The sequence below is a fragment of the Engystomops pustulosus genome, chromosome 7 (assembly GCF_040894005.1).
Source record: "Engystomops pustulosus chromosome 7, aEngPut4.maternal, whole genome shotgun sequence".
Lineage (NCBI taxonomy): Eukaryota > Metazoa > Chordata > Amphibia > Anura > Leptodactylidae > Engystomops > Engystomops pustulosus.
Genome location: NC_092417.1, coordinates 162,795,215 through 162,815,238, shown reverse-complemented (window position 1 = coordinate 162,815,238; position 20,024 = coordinate 162,795,215). Strand labels below are relative to the sequence as shown.

Genomic DNA, 20,024 nt, shown 5'->3' with positions numbered 1-20,024 from the left:
CACAGGGGAGGAAAGTCCCAACCTCAGCCATGCAACTATTCAAAGTCGAGACCCAACATTCGACATAGCCGGACTTGAGTGAAATACACTCTACGTGGGAGACTTATCTCTGCTTCTACGTCAGTTTGCTATTAAAATTGTGAATACGCCACCTCCACGCCATGTTAGCATGAAGGCGGCATAGAGGGGCGCAGCGGCCAGTGGAGGGGGGGGGGGGCAGGCACGGGGCGTTCCCGCCCCACGCCTGCATTCTTTTGAGAAACCAGTGAACTTTTGTTCACTGGTTTTCACGTAAAACTACGCCTGGTCAGACTAGCCATAGTTTTCCCGGCAGATACATCAGATCAAAGGAGCAGGGGGAAGAGAGAGACAGATCACAGAGGGGCTAGGGGTAACCTCTGAGGGTGATTAGCATAATTTTAACTTCATTTTTGGAATGGCCTATCAAAAGGTTAAGGTCCAGACAGTAATTTGATTTGGCCATTGGTTGAGTCAATGTTTTAGCAAGTCTTCAATCTTGGAGAAATATAAACACTGATTAATAATAATTATAGAGTCTTCAATACTTTTAGGTTATTTTGTGTAAATCTTTTGCATAGAAATTGTAGGTAACCAGCTTGTATGTTTCCTATAGATTGCAAAATACAGCTATCAGAAAAAAGCACAAGAGATGGTAAGTAATTATTATTGTTTATTTATAGAGCTCCTGGTATTTCATGGTGCTGTTCATTCGACTAGGGGTGCGCATACGTTACATGTAAAAAGAAATTGGTACAAAAGACAGCAAAGTATGCCGAACTAGCACAAGCACAAGGAGCTTACAATCTATATGGGGGCTTAGCTAGTAGGTGAGCAAAGTAAATTTGTATGTTTATTGTCTATCTAGTCAGGTTTACTAATTTAGCTTCAGGAAGATTTCTGAAAGTACCCTTTAAAGAATTGCTTTGATGTTTGCCGCGTTATAGATGAGTGGTTCTCAACCTTCCCAATGCCACAGCCTTTTATACAGCTGCCTATGTTGTTATGACCCTCAACCATAAAATTAGTTTTGTTTAGTTAGTGTAATTTTACTGCTGTTATGAATCGTAATCGTAGTCACAGTGTTCCCCCTAGTAATCACAGTGTCTGCCCCCCAGTAGCCAGTAGTCACAGTAATGCCCCCAGGAGCCAGTAGTCACAATGATGACCCCAGTACTCAGTGATGTGCCCAGTAGTCACAACACTTGCTGCTGTAGCCCGTACTCACAGTGATGCCCCCAGTAGCCAGCAATCACAAGGTAATAGTACCGCACTTACCTTCTCGCACTATTATAGCCTCTCCAGTCTTCTGTAGCTCTCCGCTCTCCTGTTGAATGGCACTGGTAGTGTGGCGTGTCTGATAGATGGCACGCACAGGTGTAACTACGGTGCCAATTTCCCGAAATACATGCATATTTAAGATGCATGAATATGTGATTATTCAATTACAGGGAGAATGGTCAGAAAGCGAGCCAAGACTGATACGTGAGCACTGTCTTGTTCACAAAGACTATCAGAAACCATATTTCCAATGTTCTTTTGGCTGAAATATGAAGTGGCTGTTTGTTTGACCCCCAGGTTAAGAACCGCCAGCATAGAAAAATAGGGACTGATGTAGAATAAACAATGGCAAGATTGACTTAAATACAGGACCTTCCCTCTCTGTGTATGGATGGTTATCTCGTTTTAAAAATTAGAAACTCATAAAAAATTTTTCCTATTCCTAAATATTGTGTTAAAGGAGAATTTTTATGACATATTTCCACAAGATATTCCAGAAACGTCTCATACATCCAGACCTTCCCTCTGGGACCGAACCTCTGGGTTGGCGCACACGTGTTTCCCATCACTTCAATGAGAGCTGCGGAGACAGCCGCCCTCCATTATGGATATAGGTGCGGATCCAGTCATGCTTGGCATACACAGATAATACCAGCCCATAATACTTTGAAATGAAATACAAATCTAAAAAGAGAACGATTGTTGAGAAGCCTTTAGTTTAGGGGAGGACATTCAAGTATTAGAATTATGGAGCATGATAACTAGTAAACGCTCTAAAAGCTAAATTTATGAAGATACTAAATTCTGAAGTCTAAATTACTGATCTTTGTGTGGTCTTATCTGATTAGTAAGAAAGGAGTAGGGGAAAAAGGGAGTGACTGATACCTCGTTTGAGATATGGAAAGATTGATCAAACTATTATTAATGATTACACAGAAGTGCCGTGAACCATAAAGCTCACCGGTCTCTGGAAAATCGTAATATTTCCCATCACATAATCCACATAGATGATCATTGCAGAATTTTATGCTGTTTTTTTTTTTTTTGCAGTTTATTCTGTAAATTTTCTTATTGACCAAAATTTCGCAATTCCTTCACATTCTAGTTTTTGGGTGATTTGATACATAGGCAGTGGCGTAACTAGAAGCTGATGGGCCCCAGTGCAAAGTCTGTGCCAGGCCCCCGACTATAATGTTTGGTTTATAGTAATAGTCTTCTCATATGGGAAAGTGACATCATAAGGGCCCCCTAAACCTCTTGGGCCCTGGTGCGACCTCTGCACACCCTAAAGTTACGCCCCTGGTTACAACCCTCTATATCGGCTGTGAAGAGCCACTCCATATACTAGTGACTACATTGTGGAACGTATTAGCAGCTCCGCCACACAGGGGGTCCAGGGGGCCCCCTAAACCTCTTGGGCCCTGGTGGGACCGCAACCTCTGCACCCCCCTCAAGTTATGCCCCTGTACATAAGGGCTATATATCATGGCTTGTATACCAGTTTTCCGATGTACAAGTGCTGAAATAATCGCAATTTGCCAGGAATTGCAGTTATTCTCCCACTTACGCCCCCTTCCAAGTGCCAAGTGGGTGTGAAGGAGTGTGATCTCGGGAGGTGGTGTGGGATAGTATGGGGCGTTTCTGCACCTGTGCACTAGCTATAGCCTGAGTCCATTGAGTCCTCAATGGGTGCAAGTTAAAATATAATACTACACCAGGCAAGACCTGGAGCGCTGTCCATCAGATTCATCAGCAAGCCAGAGCCTCTAAAAATGGATTGATGAAGAGGCTCTGGAAGACTCAGGGCAGGTCCTGCCTGTGCTTGAGGCTCAAGTCTTCGCAAGAGATTTGGACAAGCTGGTGACATCATATGTTGGCCTTCTGGGGGTTTTTTTGTGGATCACCAAAAATGGATGACACACGGACCAATTTTGCAGACATATGGTTTGGCAGTGGATTACATACTGATGACAAATGGACCACAAAAACTGAGCAAGGATCTTATGTTTATGAACCACAGGTAGCCTAAGTTGGACCCCACACGATCAGAGATAGTCTTCTCTCAATCATCTTTAGTCACTATCAGGGGGTTACACTGTAGGGATCTCAGTTTACTAAGATTCCAGCAATTAGCAGTGTTGTCTTTGGCAATGAAGGTCACCTTGCAGGTGTGTGGAGACTTACAGCCATTGATGCTCCACTAGGGTATTCTTGGAAATATGCAAATACGTTTCCGGTATATGACAAGGATGCAATGCCTCTTTTGCTTTCCATCAAGCATCACTTTCAGGAATCCTAATGACATGATGTGGGATTAAAGCCAAACCAGGATACAGTATCTATTCCAGAAGGAACAGATTCCAAATTGTAGACAGCACTGTTTCCATGTCTTTGCATCTCTTCAGTACAGTGTAGGGAACTGATTTAGCTGAATGAAAGGCTTGTGACTAGGGTCGGGAAGTAAGAATTCTCAATGCGGAGACTTTGCCAATTAAGGCTGCCTTGTAACATGTGGAGACTTACAGCCATTCGTGATCCACTAGGAGATTCTGGGAAATATGCAAATAGTTTTTGGAATAGAAACACTGTTTTGACTTTAATCCCACATCATGTTATTAGGCTTCCTGAAGATCATGCTTGATAGTAAGGGGGTTGTCTTACAAGTTATCAAAAGAGGCAATGTTTTCCTTACCCCATCCAGAAAAAACTATTTGCATATTTCCACGTTTGCACCAGCCACACCTGTGAGATCGCAATTATGTAAATGTATAAATGTAAGTCATGGTGCAGGAACTAGTACCAAGCTGCCACATTTTCACCATTCATTGTCCTATTGGAAAGAAACAACAGAAAGTCATTGGATATTTCGGCCCAAAAATTACTGATCACTCATGACACATGATGGCGAACCTTTTAGTGGCCGAGTGCCCAAACTGCAACCCAAATCCCACCTTATTTATTGGCAGGTGCCAACCAAAAGCAGTAACTTATTGCTCCCTGTTCTTCAACAACTTTCGATCATATTGGCCTCCAGAGGACAAGATGGAAAATTTGCATCATTTTAGCTTCTTTCCAGTGTCCCTCTGTACACAGAGAATCGTGGGGCCGGCAGGAGCTCCTCCAAAGATATTTCGGCCCTGTCTACTCCTTCTCCCTCTTCCTACAGTCTCAAGTAACAAAGTACTGTAACAAGTAAGTATCACTTTAATATATGAATGAAAGCGGCATCTTTTAAGTTGTTTGGAACTGCAGGAAGATTCTTTGAGTCCTGTCTGGTGTGCTGGAGCGATGGCCTGGGTGCCCACAGAAAGGGCTCTGAGTGCCGCCTCTGGCACCCGTGCCATAGGTTCGCCACCACTGACACAGAGAAACAGAGCACAACGTGGTGAACAAGAAGGGTTACAAGTTTGAAAAGTAAAAATGTTAGGTCCATAAAATAACGAAAGCAAATTATATTACTTATATATATATAATATATATATATATCCCCATGCCAATTTTTTTTTTACAACTCGGACAACCCCTTTAATCTAACGGGTTACAATCCGGCATACAGTTTACATAATACCGTGTAGTCTCATCAACAACAGAGACCTATCAATGATTTCCCGCTGCTTCCACTATTTATTAATATCATTTCAAAGCCGCGCAAGGGAAAATAATTGAATGAAAACAAAACTCCCCTTGAAAATCTTGCGGCACGTCTGCTCTTTAGCGTTAATGACAGATATGAAGAGCTTCACACCGGACTCGCTGCCAAGCATGATTGACTAAAAGCTGTGAACAAAATCATCCGCTCGGCGAGAAAGAAAAACGATAATATTGTCAGACTATTACAAACAGCGATTTTAATTAACCCGCCGAGAAATAAATGTCTGATTTAGCTTTAAGTACTCTGACATTTTGGCCGAAAATCATCTCTAACGCTCGACTGGTTTCACGCAGAATATCGCCAAATTGAATAACTCATCCTTTGACCTAGAAGGAAGTTAAACATCAACACCCGATAGAACAGAAACATATCTTATGTGTTAATAATTTCAGAACATTGTGCATCTTGCATCTCCACTTAATGTTTATCATGTGTGGAAGGGGCGATTATAAGACTATTTACTGCCAATTACAGCACTTGAAAGGGATTTGGTAAAAATGAAATACAGAAAATGCTCCCTACAAAGTGTACTTACCTCACAGCTCCTGCTTCGGTGATACTCAGCAAGCCACGGAGGACATCACTGTTGCAAATAAACAGGGTCTACTTCCATGCATGTCCCGGACGTGTTGACTGTCAAAGGTCCACTGTGGCCAACTAGTGGTCTCAGTGGCCCTGTGACAGGCAACACATCCTGAACTGAATTGTAAGCTGCGGTACCAGAAAAGGGACCCTGAGCATGATAGGTAGACTTATAGGGGTTGAGTACTTTTTAATAACTCTATTCCATTAGACATGTCTCTGCACGTATACAGTATATACCTGTAACTTTGCCTCCTTTGAGAACTTCATCTTTTTCCTTTTCTCGCCATGTTGCAATCAACATATATATAAACCTTACTCTCCCTCTCTGCTCTAGCTTATCCTCATGGCGTCACCCACTGTGTCTCTCTCTCACAGTCCACCCCACTGACATAGACAGGAAGAGGGGAGGGGGAGGAGCAGGGTCAGTCATAACTCTTCTGCTACAGCTCCTCCTATTTATCAGAACTCAGACATGTAAACAAAGAATCACAGAGAGTTTGCAGACAGCACAAATGTAAGTAGCAGGACTCCTGAATCACTATATGAACATTTATTAAGGCAGTAAAGGCATATGGGCAACTTATGTAAAAGAGTGGCCAACCCCTTTATTTATTTTTTTATCTTTCCCCTATCCCAAGGGGGATTTCCTTCTAATTACCATGGTCCTGTTTTTGTTTGATGTTTGTTAAAAGGAAAGGAGTCATCTTCTTTCAGCCATGTCCTTCTTTCTGACAGGTCTTTGTCTGGCTGTAAGACAACCGGCTGGAGAAGTAGCCTTCACGTTATGCTCTGTCTGTAGCCTGGAAAAAGAATGTTAATGTTTTAGTAGAGATGAGCAAATCATCCAAGGTTTGATCCGCTAAAGCTTTGCCAAACTTTTCAAAAGATTTGGTTCTGGTCCAAATCTTTGAAAATGATGTTGCTCCACTTGTCCTGGAAATAACACTGGTTTTCTTTTTGATGTAAAGCTCCTTTCTTGTTGTATTGACTTTTCACAATTTCTTTAATTTCCTATCGCACCTTAGCTGTAGAATAAATAGTAGCTAAACCCCATATAAACAGCGAAACAAAGCAGAATATTTGGATTCACTTCGGTGCCCGAAAAAATTGCAGATCCGTACTGAATCTATAAACCAACAAATAGATGTGCTTATCCCCCTCAGTGATCAGCCTGTTATAAGCCAAAATGTCCATGCGCTTTTTGTTGTTGTTTTTTCACTCTCACCTTTCAAGTAGCCATTACATTTTGCGTCATCACAGCCATAGGAGTTATAGTATTTAATGCCAACCCTCCAGGGAACATAAAATGTATTGTTGAACTTTTATGGATGTTTAATTGGAGGAAGATGGGGAAAAATGCAATACTGACACTCTTTTTTTTAAAGTTTTTTTAATTTAAGCTGTTCATTGTGCATAAAATCTTTTCCAAGTCAGTACAAATTTGGAGACCCCAAATTTGTATATTGTATGTAAAGTTGCTTGAATTGAAAAACAGTCCCCCCCCCCCCCCCCCTACAGATCATGAGAATGGGAACCTCCGTAATTCAGACTGCTGCTCTATTCTTAGTTTTAGTATTGGTATGTCTGAGATTGCCGAGCACATTGGGTATCTTTTTTTACTTCCATTCACTCTCTATAGTAGTGCTGGAGATATATTGTTGTATTCCATCATTTCCAGCGCTCTCATAGTATTAAATAGAGAGGCAGATTGAGCATGTGTCCCCATTAGTGAAAATGGGATCCCCATTCTGTGAATTGCTGGGGTTCCCATTCTCTTGATTGGTGGGGGTCTCAGACCAATCAGCTTGTTATCCCCTATATTGTCCAATTTGGTACAACCCCTTTAATGTTTATGCACTGAATGGCCATTCAATTTAAAGGCATTTAAATGGTCAATGTTATATTTGTAGGTAATATTCAGATAATAATTATGCTTTAGAAAAAACTACTGTAATCCATATCATTTCTCTCCAGTTTTAGATGAGTAGCTATCAGAACTCCTATTTCCCTGTAAATATGTAAAATATGTAAAAGATCCTGTAAATAATAATAATTCCTTTATTTATATAGCACACATATTCTGCAGCACTGTACAGAGTTTGCCAAATCAGTCCCTGTCCCAATGGGGCTCACAATCTAATCAACCTACCAGTATGTTTTTTGAGTGTGGGAGGAAACCGGAGGACCCAGCGGAAACCCACGCAAACATGGAGAGAACGTACAAACTCTTTGCAGATGTAGACCCTGGGACTTGAACCAGGGTACCCAGCGCTGCAAGGCTGTAATGCTAACCACTAAGACACCGTGGTTCTATGGACAATACAGGCAGTCCTCGTGTTACATACAAGATAGGTTCTGTAAGTTTATTCTTAACTGTTATAGCTGTTTTTTGTAGCCTAGGGCTAAAGTACAGTAAATTACCAATAACTAGAGGTCCGTTTGTAACTATGGGTTGTCTGTAAGTAGTGTGTTCTTGAGTAGGGGACTGCCTGTACTTTGTTCTACATGGTGAAAAGTTGTACCTTGTCCCAGTAATTCACCTTATCATAACAGTTTATTTTCACCTCTGTTCTAAGCCATAATCCCAATACAGTACATACAGATATCTCTGATAACTGATCTCATTACATCCTGTAAATGTTAATGGGGAAATTCTTCCTTCGATAAATAGCAGTTACGTACAGGTAATGGTATGCTAAGAGTAAATGTTAAACATAGTATTAAATAAAGTAGTATATCACAAGTTTAGGCTGTGCACCTAATCCGAAAAACAAACCCAGACTATCCAAAGATGGGAATATTACTAATGTTATCATCCTATATTACACCCCTTAGCTTCAACACACAAGAAGATTTGCACTTTTGGTTCCTAGTGTCTCAATTTGTTGTTGACATTTGTACCATCAAATAAGCTGTGATACCTGATATAACCACATCAGACAAGCCCGTAAACGAACCTTTGGTGAACCTACATTTATAGAGGAAGGATTGGAATAAAATGTATTTTCCCATCTTTTGTAGAGAGCTCTCTTACTTCTTTGCCTACAGAGGTTTTCCTCTGTTTTTTTGTTAGTAGTGGAGGCAGAACCCCCAGCTATCATCCAATTAAAGATGTGATCACAGACTTACATATGGTCTAGTAAATGTACATGTAAATGAGATCTGTGCTTGGACTTGTATGTCCCCATCAGTCACTCTAGTTGGACCCCCACTAATTCGAAGGTTTTGGGTGTAGAGCTCCGAGTGGTTTCTTCTCAGCTGTAACTAAGTGGTTTGTTAGTAAGGGACAAATCCTCCTTGAGTGTGTGGAGCATTGCCAGTTATTGGTAGACCCTTCCTTCCTCACGTCAAGTTTTCTGACTTATCGAAACACTTCTAATTTGGTACCACGCTGACTTTGATTACTTTCTGCTTAGTGAGTCTGTCTTGATCTGTTGGTTTTAACTCGGCTATCTGACTACTGTTATCTCCCCTCTTCCCTAGCCTTTATTAGGGAACATCACCCAGTTTGGGGGCTGTAATTTAGAGCAGTTGGGGAGATGGATTAGTACCAAGTCTCACTTACCCTTTCCTCCTTGCTGAATACATTCCTTCTTGTGGGACCGGCATCTATCTAGTATGGGGTCTCATACTCAGGCTAAATGAAGAGGTTTATATGTACTGAAAATAGCGTGTGGGTGACAATGTACACGCCCAGTTGTACAATATTGGAATAGGAAGATACAGGATGCTTTCATGATTGGTGGAATTCCAGTCATTGGATTCCCCATGGACAGATATTTTTTATCTCTTTTGGTTAATGATAACTTGTTATTATCAGAAAACCCCTATCGCTCTACCTGTAACAGAAATCTAAATTCTCTGTGCATCATACCTTGAGTCATAATCCCTGTAATGACTATCATGCCATAGGAAGGTGCGCTGCTCAGGTTAACATATGGTTTACTTTCTACAATTGGATTGTGTGGTTTAATACATCCTTTCCCATTGAGTCCTGAAAACCATATACATTTCTATATTCATTGCTAAAATAATTCCTTATCAGAGAATGGCTCAGATGCCAATACTGAGAAAGAAGTATGTAAGAGTTTGTGTCTGTCGCTAAAGCTGTAACAGAATATATGTATCTACATTCGATTATACAGGCAGTCCCCGGGTTACGTACAAGATAGGGTCTGTAGGTTTGTTCTTAAGTTGAATTTTTATGTAAGTCGGAACTGTATATTTTATCATTGTAATCCCAGCCAGAACTTTTTTGGTCTCTGTGACAATTGGATTTAAAAATGTTGGGTTGTCATAAGAATCAGGATTAACAGTAAAGCTTCATTACAGACACCTGTGATAACTGTTACAGCTGTTTATTGTAGCCTAGGACTAAAGCACAATAAATTACCAATATCCAGTGGTCCGTTTGTAACTAGGGGTCGTATGTAAGTCGAGTGTTCTTAAGTAGAGGACCGCCTGTAATTATAGAAGCAGTGGCTGCAGCAGCTACATCCCTTTATTGACCAATGCTGGTATCCAGCTGCTGCCAAAATAAACTTTAATCCATATTTATGCAAATTATTTTCAAAGGCTACTCAGGAAGTGTTGTAGCCTGAGGGAGCTCTGGGGGAAAAGGCTACTTTGTGTCCCCGGTAGCTGCTTCATACCTGCCTCCTAGCTTCACTTTAAATTCTTACTGTGCTTCTCTGGCAATAAGCAAGCTCTTTGCAAGTGCAGTAGCTCCTGTTCCGGTGCCGGAGATCCGCCTGTCTCTCCTGAGCTCTGTGCATAGCTTGCTTGCTGCCGGCTCGCCACCGGCAAACGAATATGAGCTTTTGTGCATGCGCAGAGCTCCGGAGAGTCATACTCATCCCCAGCACCAGAACAGGAGCTCCCTTAGGCTACTAAATGCCCCCCAGTAGTCTTTGAAAATAATTTGCATAAAGATGGGTTAAAGTTTGCAGCATCTGCATCTCACAGTTGGACAAAAACTGGATGCAGCTGCTGCAGCCATGGAGGATCTGCATCGGGAACTAATTGAAAATTGGTTTCCTGGTGGTAGAAAGGGAATTAACCATTATAATCCATTATGATAAACCATGAACACTTACTCATAGATCCAGGCACCGTGACTGTGGTAATCGTCTTACATTTGTTAGCCATGGCCTCCTTCCTTCTAAAATCAACTTTTTAAATTATGCACATGAGCGAGAAGAGCTAAAAAAGCCCCTCTGTGATCTGGCTGTACAGACTGTTACACTGTCTCACCCTCCCGGCTGCTCCTTAAGCATGGAGTGTCTCCGGTTTATCATGCTTGTTTTTGGTGTTAGATTTCCTTTAAATTGTATCTCTTCTATGTATTCGGCAATACATCAAGAAAATTTCCCTTCATTGAATCCCAATTTGAGCATGATAATAAAAATATATAGATTCAAACTCCAACCACAGTAGTTTTCAGGGCTTTGGATACTGATGACCTACCCTTAGGATTACTCCTCCAGTTGAGTGTGGGTCCAACATTTAGCACCCCTACTCATCAGTTATTCTCAGCACCAGATCTTAACATTGAAGCAGAAGGCTGGGTACACACCGTGGTACATAAATTGGAAGTGAGCAACAGTCCACCAACTTTGTTTTTTCAGTGTTTCTATGAGACTATGGGGCACATTTACTTACCCGGTCCGCAGGGGCGGACTGGGAATTTAAAGTGGCCCTGGAAAAAACTGTAAAAGTGGCCCCATTCGGTGGGCGGAGTCAAAACAAGTAGGCGTGGCCTTGTGATGTGGGTGGAGTTACTAAACTCCATGCAAACTGTTAATAGATGGTCTAAATCAACATGTACACCGCAGAGAAAGAGACTCATACTGCCTCTTTGTAAAGGAATAACACTTCTATTTTAAGAGCACACAACTTAATACTGCCATATATGTACACTAAAAACATACTACAATACCTTCTCCAATAAACAAGAATGTAACTAGTATAATACTACTGCCCCTAAGTAAAATATATTGTAATACTGCCCCCTATCTACAAGAATATACCTACTATAATACTGCGTCCTATGTACAGGAATATAACTACTATAATACTGCCCCCTATGTACAGGAATATAACTACTATAATACTGCCCCCTATGTACAAGAATATAACTACTATAATACTGCCCCCTATGAACAAGAATATAACTACTATAATACTGCCCCCTATGTACAAGAATATAACTACCATAATACTGCCCCTATGTACAAGAATATAACTACTATAATACTGCCCCCTATGTACAAGAATATAACTACTATAATACTGCCCCCTATGTACAAGAATATAACTACTATAATACTGACCCCTATGTACAAGAATATAACTACTATAATACTGACCCCTATGTACAAGAATATAACTACTATAATACTGACCCCTATGTACAAGAATATAACTACTATAATACTGCTCCTATGTACAGGAATATAACTACTATAATACTGCTCCCTATGTACAAGAATATAACTACTATAATACTGCTCCTATGTACAAGAATATAACTACTATAATACTGCCCCCTATGTACAGGAATATACCTACTATAATACGGACCCCTATGTACAAGAATATAACTACTATAATACTGCCCCCTATCTACAAGAATATACCTACTATAATACTGCCCCCTATGTACAGGAATATAACTACTATAATACTGCCCCCTATGTACAAGAATATAACTACTATAATACTGCCCCCTATGTACAAGAATATAACTACTATAATACTGCTCCCTATGTACAGGAATATAACTACTATAATACTGCCCCCTATGTACAAGAATATAACTACTATAATACTGTCCCCTATGTACAAGAATATAACTACTATAATACTGCCCCTATGTACAAGAATATAACTGCTATAATACTGCCCCCTATGTACAAGAATATAACTACTATAATACTGCCCCCTATGTACAGGAATATAACTACTATAATACTGCCCCCTATGTACAAGAATATAACTACTATAATACTGCCCCTATGTACAAGAATATAACTACTATAATACTGCCCCCTATGTACAGGAATATAACTACTATAATACTGCCCCCTATGTACAAGAATATAACTACTATAATACTGCCCCCTATGTACAAGAATATAACTACTATAATACTGCTCCCTATGTACAAGAATATATCTACTATAATACTGCCCCTATGTACAGGAATATAACTACTATAATACTGTCCCCTATGTACAAGAATATAACTACTATAATACTGCCCCTATGTACAAGAATATAACTGCTATAATACTGCCCCCTATGTACAAGAATATAACTACTATAATACTGCCCCCTATGTACAAGAATATAACTACTATAATACTGCCCCCTATGCACAGGAATATAACTACTATAATACTGCCGCTATGTACAAGAATATAACTACTATAATACTGCCCCCTATGTACAGGAATATAACTACTATAATACTGCCCCCTATGTACAAGAATATAACTACTATAATACTGCCCCCTATGTACAGGAATATAACTACTATAATACTGCCCCCTATGTACAAGAATATAACTACTATAATACTGCCCCCTATGTACAAGAATATAACTACTATAATACTGCTCCCTATGTACAAGAATATATCTACTATAATACTGCCCCTATGTACAGGAATATAACTACTATAATACTGCCCCCTATGTACAAGAATATAACTGCTATAATACTGCCCCTATGTACAAGAATATAACTACTATAATACTGCCCCCTATGTACAGGAATATAACTACTATAATACTGCCCCCTATGTACAAGAATATAACTACTATAATACTGCCCCCTATGCACAGGAATATAACTACTATAATACTGCCGCTATGTACAAGAATATAACTACTATAATACTGCCCCCTATGTACAAGAATATAACTACTATAATACTGCCCCCTATGTACAAGAATATAACTACTATAATACTGCCCCCTATGTACAAGAATATAGCTACTATTACTAGTAGCCATTACCCCCCCCCCAGTATATAGCCAGCCAACCCCCCACAGTATACATCCAGCCCACTGTAGTATATATACAGCCCCCCAGTATACAGCCAGCCCTCCTAGTATATTCAGTCTGCCCAGTATACGGCCAGACTGCCCGTGCCCCAGTATGCGGCCAGACTGCCCGTGCCCCAGTATGCGGCCAGACTGCCCCAGTATACGGCCAGACTGCCCCAGTATACGGCCCATAGCCCCAGTATACAGCCCATAGCCCCAGTATACAGCCAGACAGCCCCAGTATACAGCCAGACAGCCCCAGTATACAGCCAGGCAGCCCCAGTATACAGCCAGGCAGCCCCAGTATACAGCCAGGCAGCCCCAGTATACAGCCAGACAGCCCCCCAGTATACAGCCAGACAGCCCCAGTAAACAGCCAGACAGCCCCAGTAAACAGCCAGACAGCCCCAGTATACAGCCAGACAGCCCCAGTATACAGCCAGACAGCCCCAGTATACAGCCAGACAGCCCCAGTATACAGCCAGGCAGCCCCAGTATACAGCCAGACAGCCCCAGTATACAGCCAGGCAGCCCCAGTATACAGCCAGACAGCCCCAGTATACAGCCAGGCAGCCCCAGTAAACAGCCAGACAGCCCCAGTAAACAGCCAGACAGCCCCAGTATAAAGCCCCTGAGCCCCTGCCCCAGTATTACAGCCCGTAGCCCCAGTATACAGCCAGAAAGCCCCAGTATATAGCCCCTGAGCCCCTGCCCCAGTATACAGCCCGTAGCCCCAGTATACAGCCAGAAAGCCCCAGTATACAGCCCCTGAGCCCCTGCCCCAGTATTACAGCCCCTGAGCCCCTGCCCCAGTATTACAGCCTCAGTATTACAGCCCCTGAGCCCCTGCCCCAGTATTACAGCCCCAGTATTACAGCCCCTGAGCCCCTGCCCCAGTATTACAGCCCCAGTATTACAGCCCCTGAGCCCCTGCCCCAGTATTACAGCCCCAGTACTACAGCCCCTGAGCCCCTGCCCCAGTATTACAGCCCCTGAGCCCCTGCCCCAGTATTACAGCCTCTGAGCCACTGCCCCAGCATTACAGCCCCTGAGCCCCAGCATTACAGCCCCTGAGCCCCAGCATTACAGCCCCAGTATTACAGCCCCTGAGCCCCTGCCCCAGTATTACAGCCTCTGAGCCACTGCCCCAGCATTACAGCCCCTGAGCCCCAGCATTACAGCCCCTGAGCCCCAGCATTACAGCCCCAGTATTACAGCCCCTGCCCCAGTATTACAGCCCCTGAGCCCCTCCCCAGTATTACAGCCCCTGAGCCCCTGCCCCAGTATTACAGCCCCTGAGCCCCAGCATTACAGCCCCTGAGCCCCAGCATTACAGCCCCTGAGCCCCAGCATTACAGCCCCTGAGCCCCAGCATTACAGCCCCTGAGCCCCAGCATTACAGCCCTTGAGCCCCAGCATTACAGCCCCTGAGCCCCAGTATTACAGCCCCTGAGCCCCAGTATTACAGCCCATAGCCCCAGTATTGCAGCCCATAGCCCCAGTATTGCAGCCCATAGCCCCAGTATTGCAGCCCATAGCCCCTGGTGTACAGCCTGCTCCCGCTATACAGCACCAGCCCCTGGTATACAGCGCCAGCCGCAGGCGTACAGCATCAGCCCCTGGTATACAGCCTGCCCCTGGTATACAGCCACCCCCACGCCAGTACATAAAAACAATAACACATGAAACTCACCTCTCCGACGCCCCGACGCTGCTCCCCTGCTTGAACCCAGTCCGGCTGCGGTGACAGCTCCGTACGGGCCGGCGTCGCACAGACCATGACGTCAGCCGCTTGCCGACGTCATGGTCTATGCGACGCCGGCCCGTACGGAGCTCTCACCGCGGCCGGACTGGGATCAAGCAGGGCAGCAGCGGCGGGGCGTCGGAGAGGTGAGTTTCATGTGTTATTGTTTTTACACCGGCCCCAGCAGTCCAGGACCGGCCCCGCACCGGCCCCAAACCAATCGGCCCACCGGGATTTCTCCCGGTGGGTCTTATGGCCAGTCCGCCCCTGCCGGTCCGCGAAGTTCCCCAAAAGTGCATTGTCCGGCGATCATGCCCTGTGCCGTGATTCACTAAGATCGTGCACCCGATATCCTGCATGTGCCGCTTCCCCGCTCAGGTACGACGGAGGTCACCTTCTTCTTCCTGGTGCATGTAAGTGCTTGATCTTGCGACACAATTTGAATCTTAAATACCGCGCTCAGTCCGAATTAGATTTCTATCACATGAAAGTCAGCGCAGCCGCGCCAAAATCCGTGCGACACAATCCCCTGTTACCTTTCCCAGTAGCGCAAATCCCGAAAACGTCAGAAAAACCGATGAAAGTGCGTCCACAGACCCTTAGTAAATAAGCCCCTAAATTTTATGAATGCACCCCAAAAATTTGGTACCTTGCGCCACTTTGCTTGTATATTGTCCATCAGATGAGAAGTGTTGATCATGAACTTTCCTAAGAGACACCTTGAGATGAGAACAGCCTGGGCTGTATTACGTCCAGGACAAGCTCATTTTCTAGATGTTGTAATTGCCCTAAGTATTATATTACCAATTTTATTATGTAATTAAGGAATGTCAATGAAAACCGACTCACGGCACATTCCGTGTGGAGAGTCGAAGGTAATCCTAACCTAGTTGTTGTTTCTTTGCTTATGATGCTATTCCCTTTATTGCGCTGTGTTTAATTTCATACCTTATAAAACATGAAAAATGAGCGTCGCCTCTTCTCCTCTTCCTTGTTCCCTTTGCATTACAGTCACTTTTTATGAGCGATCTTCTTGCAGGCATAGTTCTTTTTAGACCTCAAACTCTAGAGGGTGAATGAAAAAAATGAAAATATATTTAATTTAATAGATATTTAATAGAAAATTGTGATAGTGTTTAACACAGCATCGGGTCGAGAGTCGTTAAACGAGATTTCAATCTGTAGTGTTGTAAGAGGTGACGCTTGGACGAGCTCCATTGTGTGTTTTAATCACTCGACGCTGCTGCATGCGTGTCCAATTTACATTTTTTATTTGTTGCAAAAAAATAGAATAAATTCATATTATTTTTACCATAATACATAGCATTGCTGCTCTCTATGACTTATGTCTAAAACCGGGGTTCCTGTCCGGGTCCATAAAGCCTGTGCCATAGCATATTTGTAGGATGGGCCTTGGGCACAGTCATCATAGTTACAATAGAGAAGTAGAGAGAAAAAAAATGCAAAGATAAAGTTCCCAAAGGGACATAAGGTAATAATATAAAAATGTAAAAAATATATATATAGAAAAAAAAAAAAAGATACAAAATCCTGAGAGGCAATTTATCACTGCTTCTATGCCAGCACTGAGAAAGCACAGCTATCTCTCTCTGCTGGCCGTCCAGACATGGAAATGACTGCAGGACCTGGAGTGATGTCAGAATCATGTGACTGATCACATGCTTCCTGCATCGCTCCAAGGTCCTTAAACCCTTTCATTGCCGCTAAGGGATGCGTCCAGAGAAGGAGAGCTGTGCGCATGTGGCTGTGAGTGACTGAATGGATATCATAGTGCTGAGTGTGTTCACGTGAGTGAATGTATGTAGCAGACCTGAGTGACTGAATGGTTGTAGCAGTGCTGTGTGGTAGTGAATGGTTGTAGCAGTGCTGTGTGTGAGTGAATGGTTGTAGCAGAGCTGTGTGTGAGTGGTTATAGTAGAGCTTTGTGTGTGAATGAACGGTTGTAGCAGAGCTGTGTGTGTGAGTAAATGGTTGTAGCAGAGCTGTATGTGAGTGGTCTTTGCAGAGCTTTGTGTGTGAATGAATTGTAGCGGAGCTGTGTGAGTGAATGGTTGTAGCAGAACTGAGTGTGAGTGCTTGTAGCAGAGCTTTGTGTGTGAAGGAATGGTTGTAGCAGAGCTGTGTGTGTGAGTGAATGGTTGTAGCAGAACTGAGTGTGAGTGCTTGTAGCAGAGCTTTTTGTGTGAATGAATGGTTGTAGCAGAGCTGTGTGTGTGAGTGAATGGTTGTAGCAAAGCTGTGTGTGTGAGTGAATGGTTGTAGCAGAGATGTGTGTGAGTGGTTGTAGCAGAGCTGTGTGTGAGTGGTTGTAGCAGAGCTTTGTGTGTGAGTGAGTGGTTGTAGCAGAGCTGTGTGTGAGTGGTTGTAGCAGAGCTTTGTGTGTGAATGAATGGTTGTAGCAGAGCTGTATGTGTGAGTGAATGGATGTAGCAGTTCTGTGTGTTTGTTTGAGTGAATAGATGGAGCAGAGCTGTGTGTGCTACGCTTGTGTGTGACCAACAGGGGATTTTTAATTGGTGATAAGTATTTTTTTAAATTTTAGTAGATGACTAAATTCAGGGTGCTTCTTATAGTAAGCACCTTTTTATAATCTGAAAAATACGGTACATAAAAAATTTTGTGTTTGCACCTCCAATCACTGAAGTCACATTATACGGCACCCAGTTACCCTAAAAGAGAATGTGATATCTCAACATCCACAGCATAATGGCCAAACTTTATTGTCTATTTTAGGGTAAAGTTTTGTTACAGTCTATTAAAAAATTTTTTTTTTAAAGAATGTGTATTTTTTTACTATTTTATCAGCTTATAAACCTAAAATTTGGTTTAAAAGGAACAATCCAGACCAAAAAAAGTCCCACAAATCTTCTTGCTAGCTCAAAAAAATAGTAAGACTTAAAGCCAGTAAGAGAACACGTACAAAATTTTTTAAAAAACTGAGTATTTTGTCTGGTTCTAAAGTGGCAAATTATTCTGGTCCTGAACCGGTTAAAGTTGTATAATTTTTGGGTCTAGTTTTGCATTGATAATGAATAGTGATATGATGATAGTGATAGTAATAATAATGAATAGTTCCCCATTTGTCATGCAGGAGCAGAAACTACAGTTGCACGTATTAGCGAAGGAAGATCACATCAAACAACTCAGCGAATGTAAAAAATGCATCGGAAATGTGACACAGCAGTTTGGAATGATAAAAGAGGCGCATGAAAGGCTGGAGCAAACGGGTAAATCCTCTATTGTAAAACTGCATTGAGCTCTATGAAGTCTGTTCATCATGGGTTTTATTCAACCTAATTAATGTCTCATAATGGAATCTGCCAGCACTTTACAGCCGGTTTACTTTTACTACGTTTCTCACTGCAGAGGTTCACACATTGATGCCAGGCAGGACCCGTTGTGCATTTCATACAGGTGACACCACACCGTACACTGTACAAGACCCAGACAGATGGGGCAGATATAGAAGTGTCTTTATGACAACCAGTTATATTGGTCATTGCAACTGAGTCACTAGAATTTAGCAGGTTCACTATATTGTAACATACAAGTATGCAAGTATGAAGGATGTACTGCTTAAAAGGGAAACTGGTGCATTTAAATAGCAGCCTGATTTGCAGGCAGGATGTTATAGAGCAGGAGGAGCTGAGTAGATTGTACATAGTGTCCTATCTGCAGGCAGCATGTTATAGAGCAGGAGGAGCTGAGTAGATTGTACATAATGCCCCATCTGGAGGCAGCATGTTGTAGAGCAGGAGGAGCTGAGTAGATTGTATACAGTGTCCTATCTGCAGGCAGCATGTTATAGAGCAGGAGATGCTGAGCTGAATGTACATAGTCTCCTATCTGCAGGCAGCATGTTATAGAGCAGGAGGAGCTGAGTAGATTGTTAGTAGTGTCCTATATGAAGGCAGCATGTTATAGAGCAGAAGAAGCTGAGCAGATTGTATATAGTGTGTTATCTACACAACGAGCTGAGCAGATTGTACATAGTGTCCTGTCTATAGGCAGGATGTTATAGAGCAGGAGAAGCTGATCGGATTGCACATAGTGTCCTATCTGCAGGTAGCATGTTATAGAGCAGAAGGAGCTGAGAAGATTGTGCATAGTGTCCTATCTGCAGGCAGCATGTGATAGAGCAGGAGATGCTAAACAGATTGTACATGGTGTCCTATCTGCAGGCAGCATGTTATAGAGCAGGAGGAGCTGAGCAGATTGTACATAGTGTCCTATCTGCAGGTAGCATGTCATAGAGTGGGAGATGCTAAACAGATTGAACGTAGTTTCCTATCTGCAGCAGCATGTTATGGAGCAGGATGAGCTGAGCAGATTGTACATAGTGTCCTATCTGCATTCACAATCAGCACATTGTACATATAAAGGTGCCAAGAGACAACAAAAAGCAACCCAAAACACACCAATATACAACATGCTCACTGTGGGGGTTATTTATCATGTGCCGGCGCACAAGTAAGATACCGAGTATTTTATAACAAACCCGTTAAGAAAACTTCCTGTGAATAATGGGCTGTTTAGGATAAATGCATGACTTTTGTTTATTTTATTTTTTTTCAGTTCAAGCTGCAATTCAAAACAACAAAAAGCTGAACAGCGAAATTAACCAAAAGAAGAGCGACATAGAACAGCTTAAAAAGGTACATTAAGAGAATAG

General features: G+C 42.5%; 1 protein-coding gene across 3 annotated transcripts in view; it reads left to right on the top strand.

The window, feature by feature from the left end:
- CCDC73 (coiled-coil domain containing 73) overlaps window positions 1-20,024 on the top strand; it is a 67,652-nt gene that overhangs the window by 19,011 nt on the left and 28,617 nt on the right. For all 3 annotated transcript variants that reach the window (XM_072118607.1, XM_072118608.1, XM_072118606.1), the window contains exons 7-9: window positions 635-673; window positions 18,444-18,579; window positions 19,928-20,007. In XM_072118607.1, coding sequence (XP_071974708.1) covers window positions 635-673; window positions 18,444-18,579; window positions 19,928-20,007 — 255 coding nt within the window. The remainder of the gene's footprint in view (window positions 1-634; window positions 674-18,443; window positions 18,580-19,927; window positions 20,008-20,024) is intronic.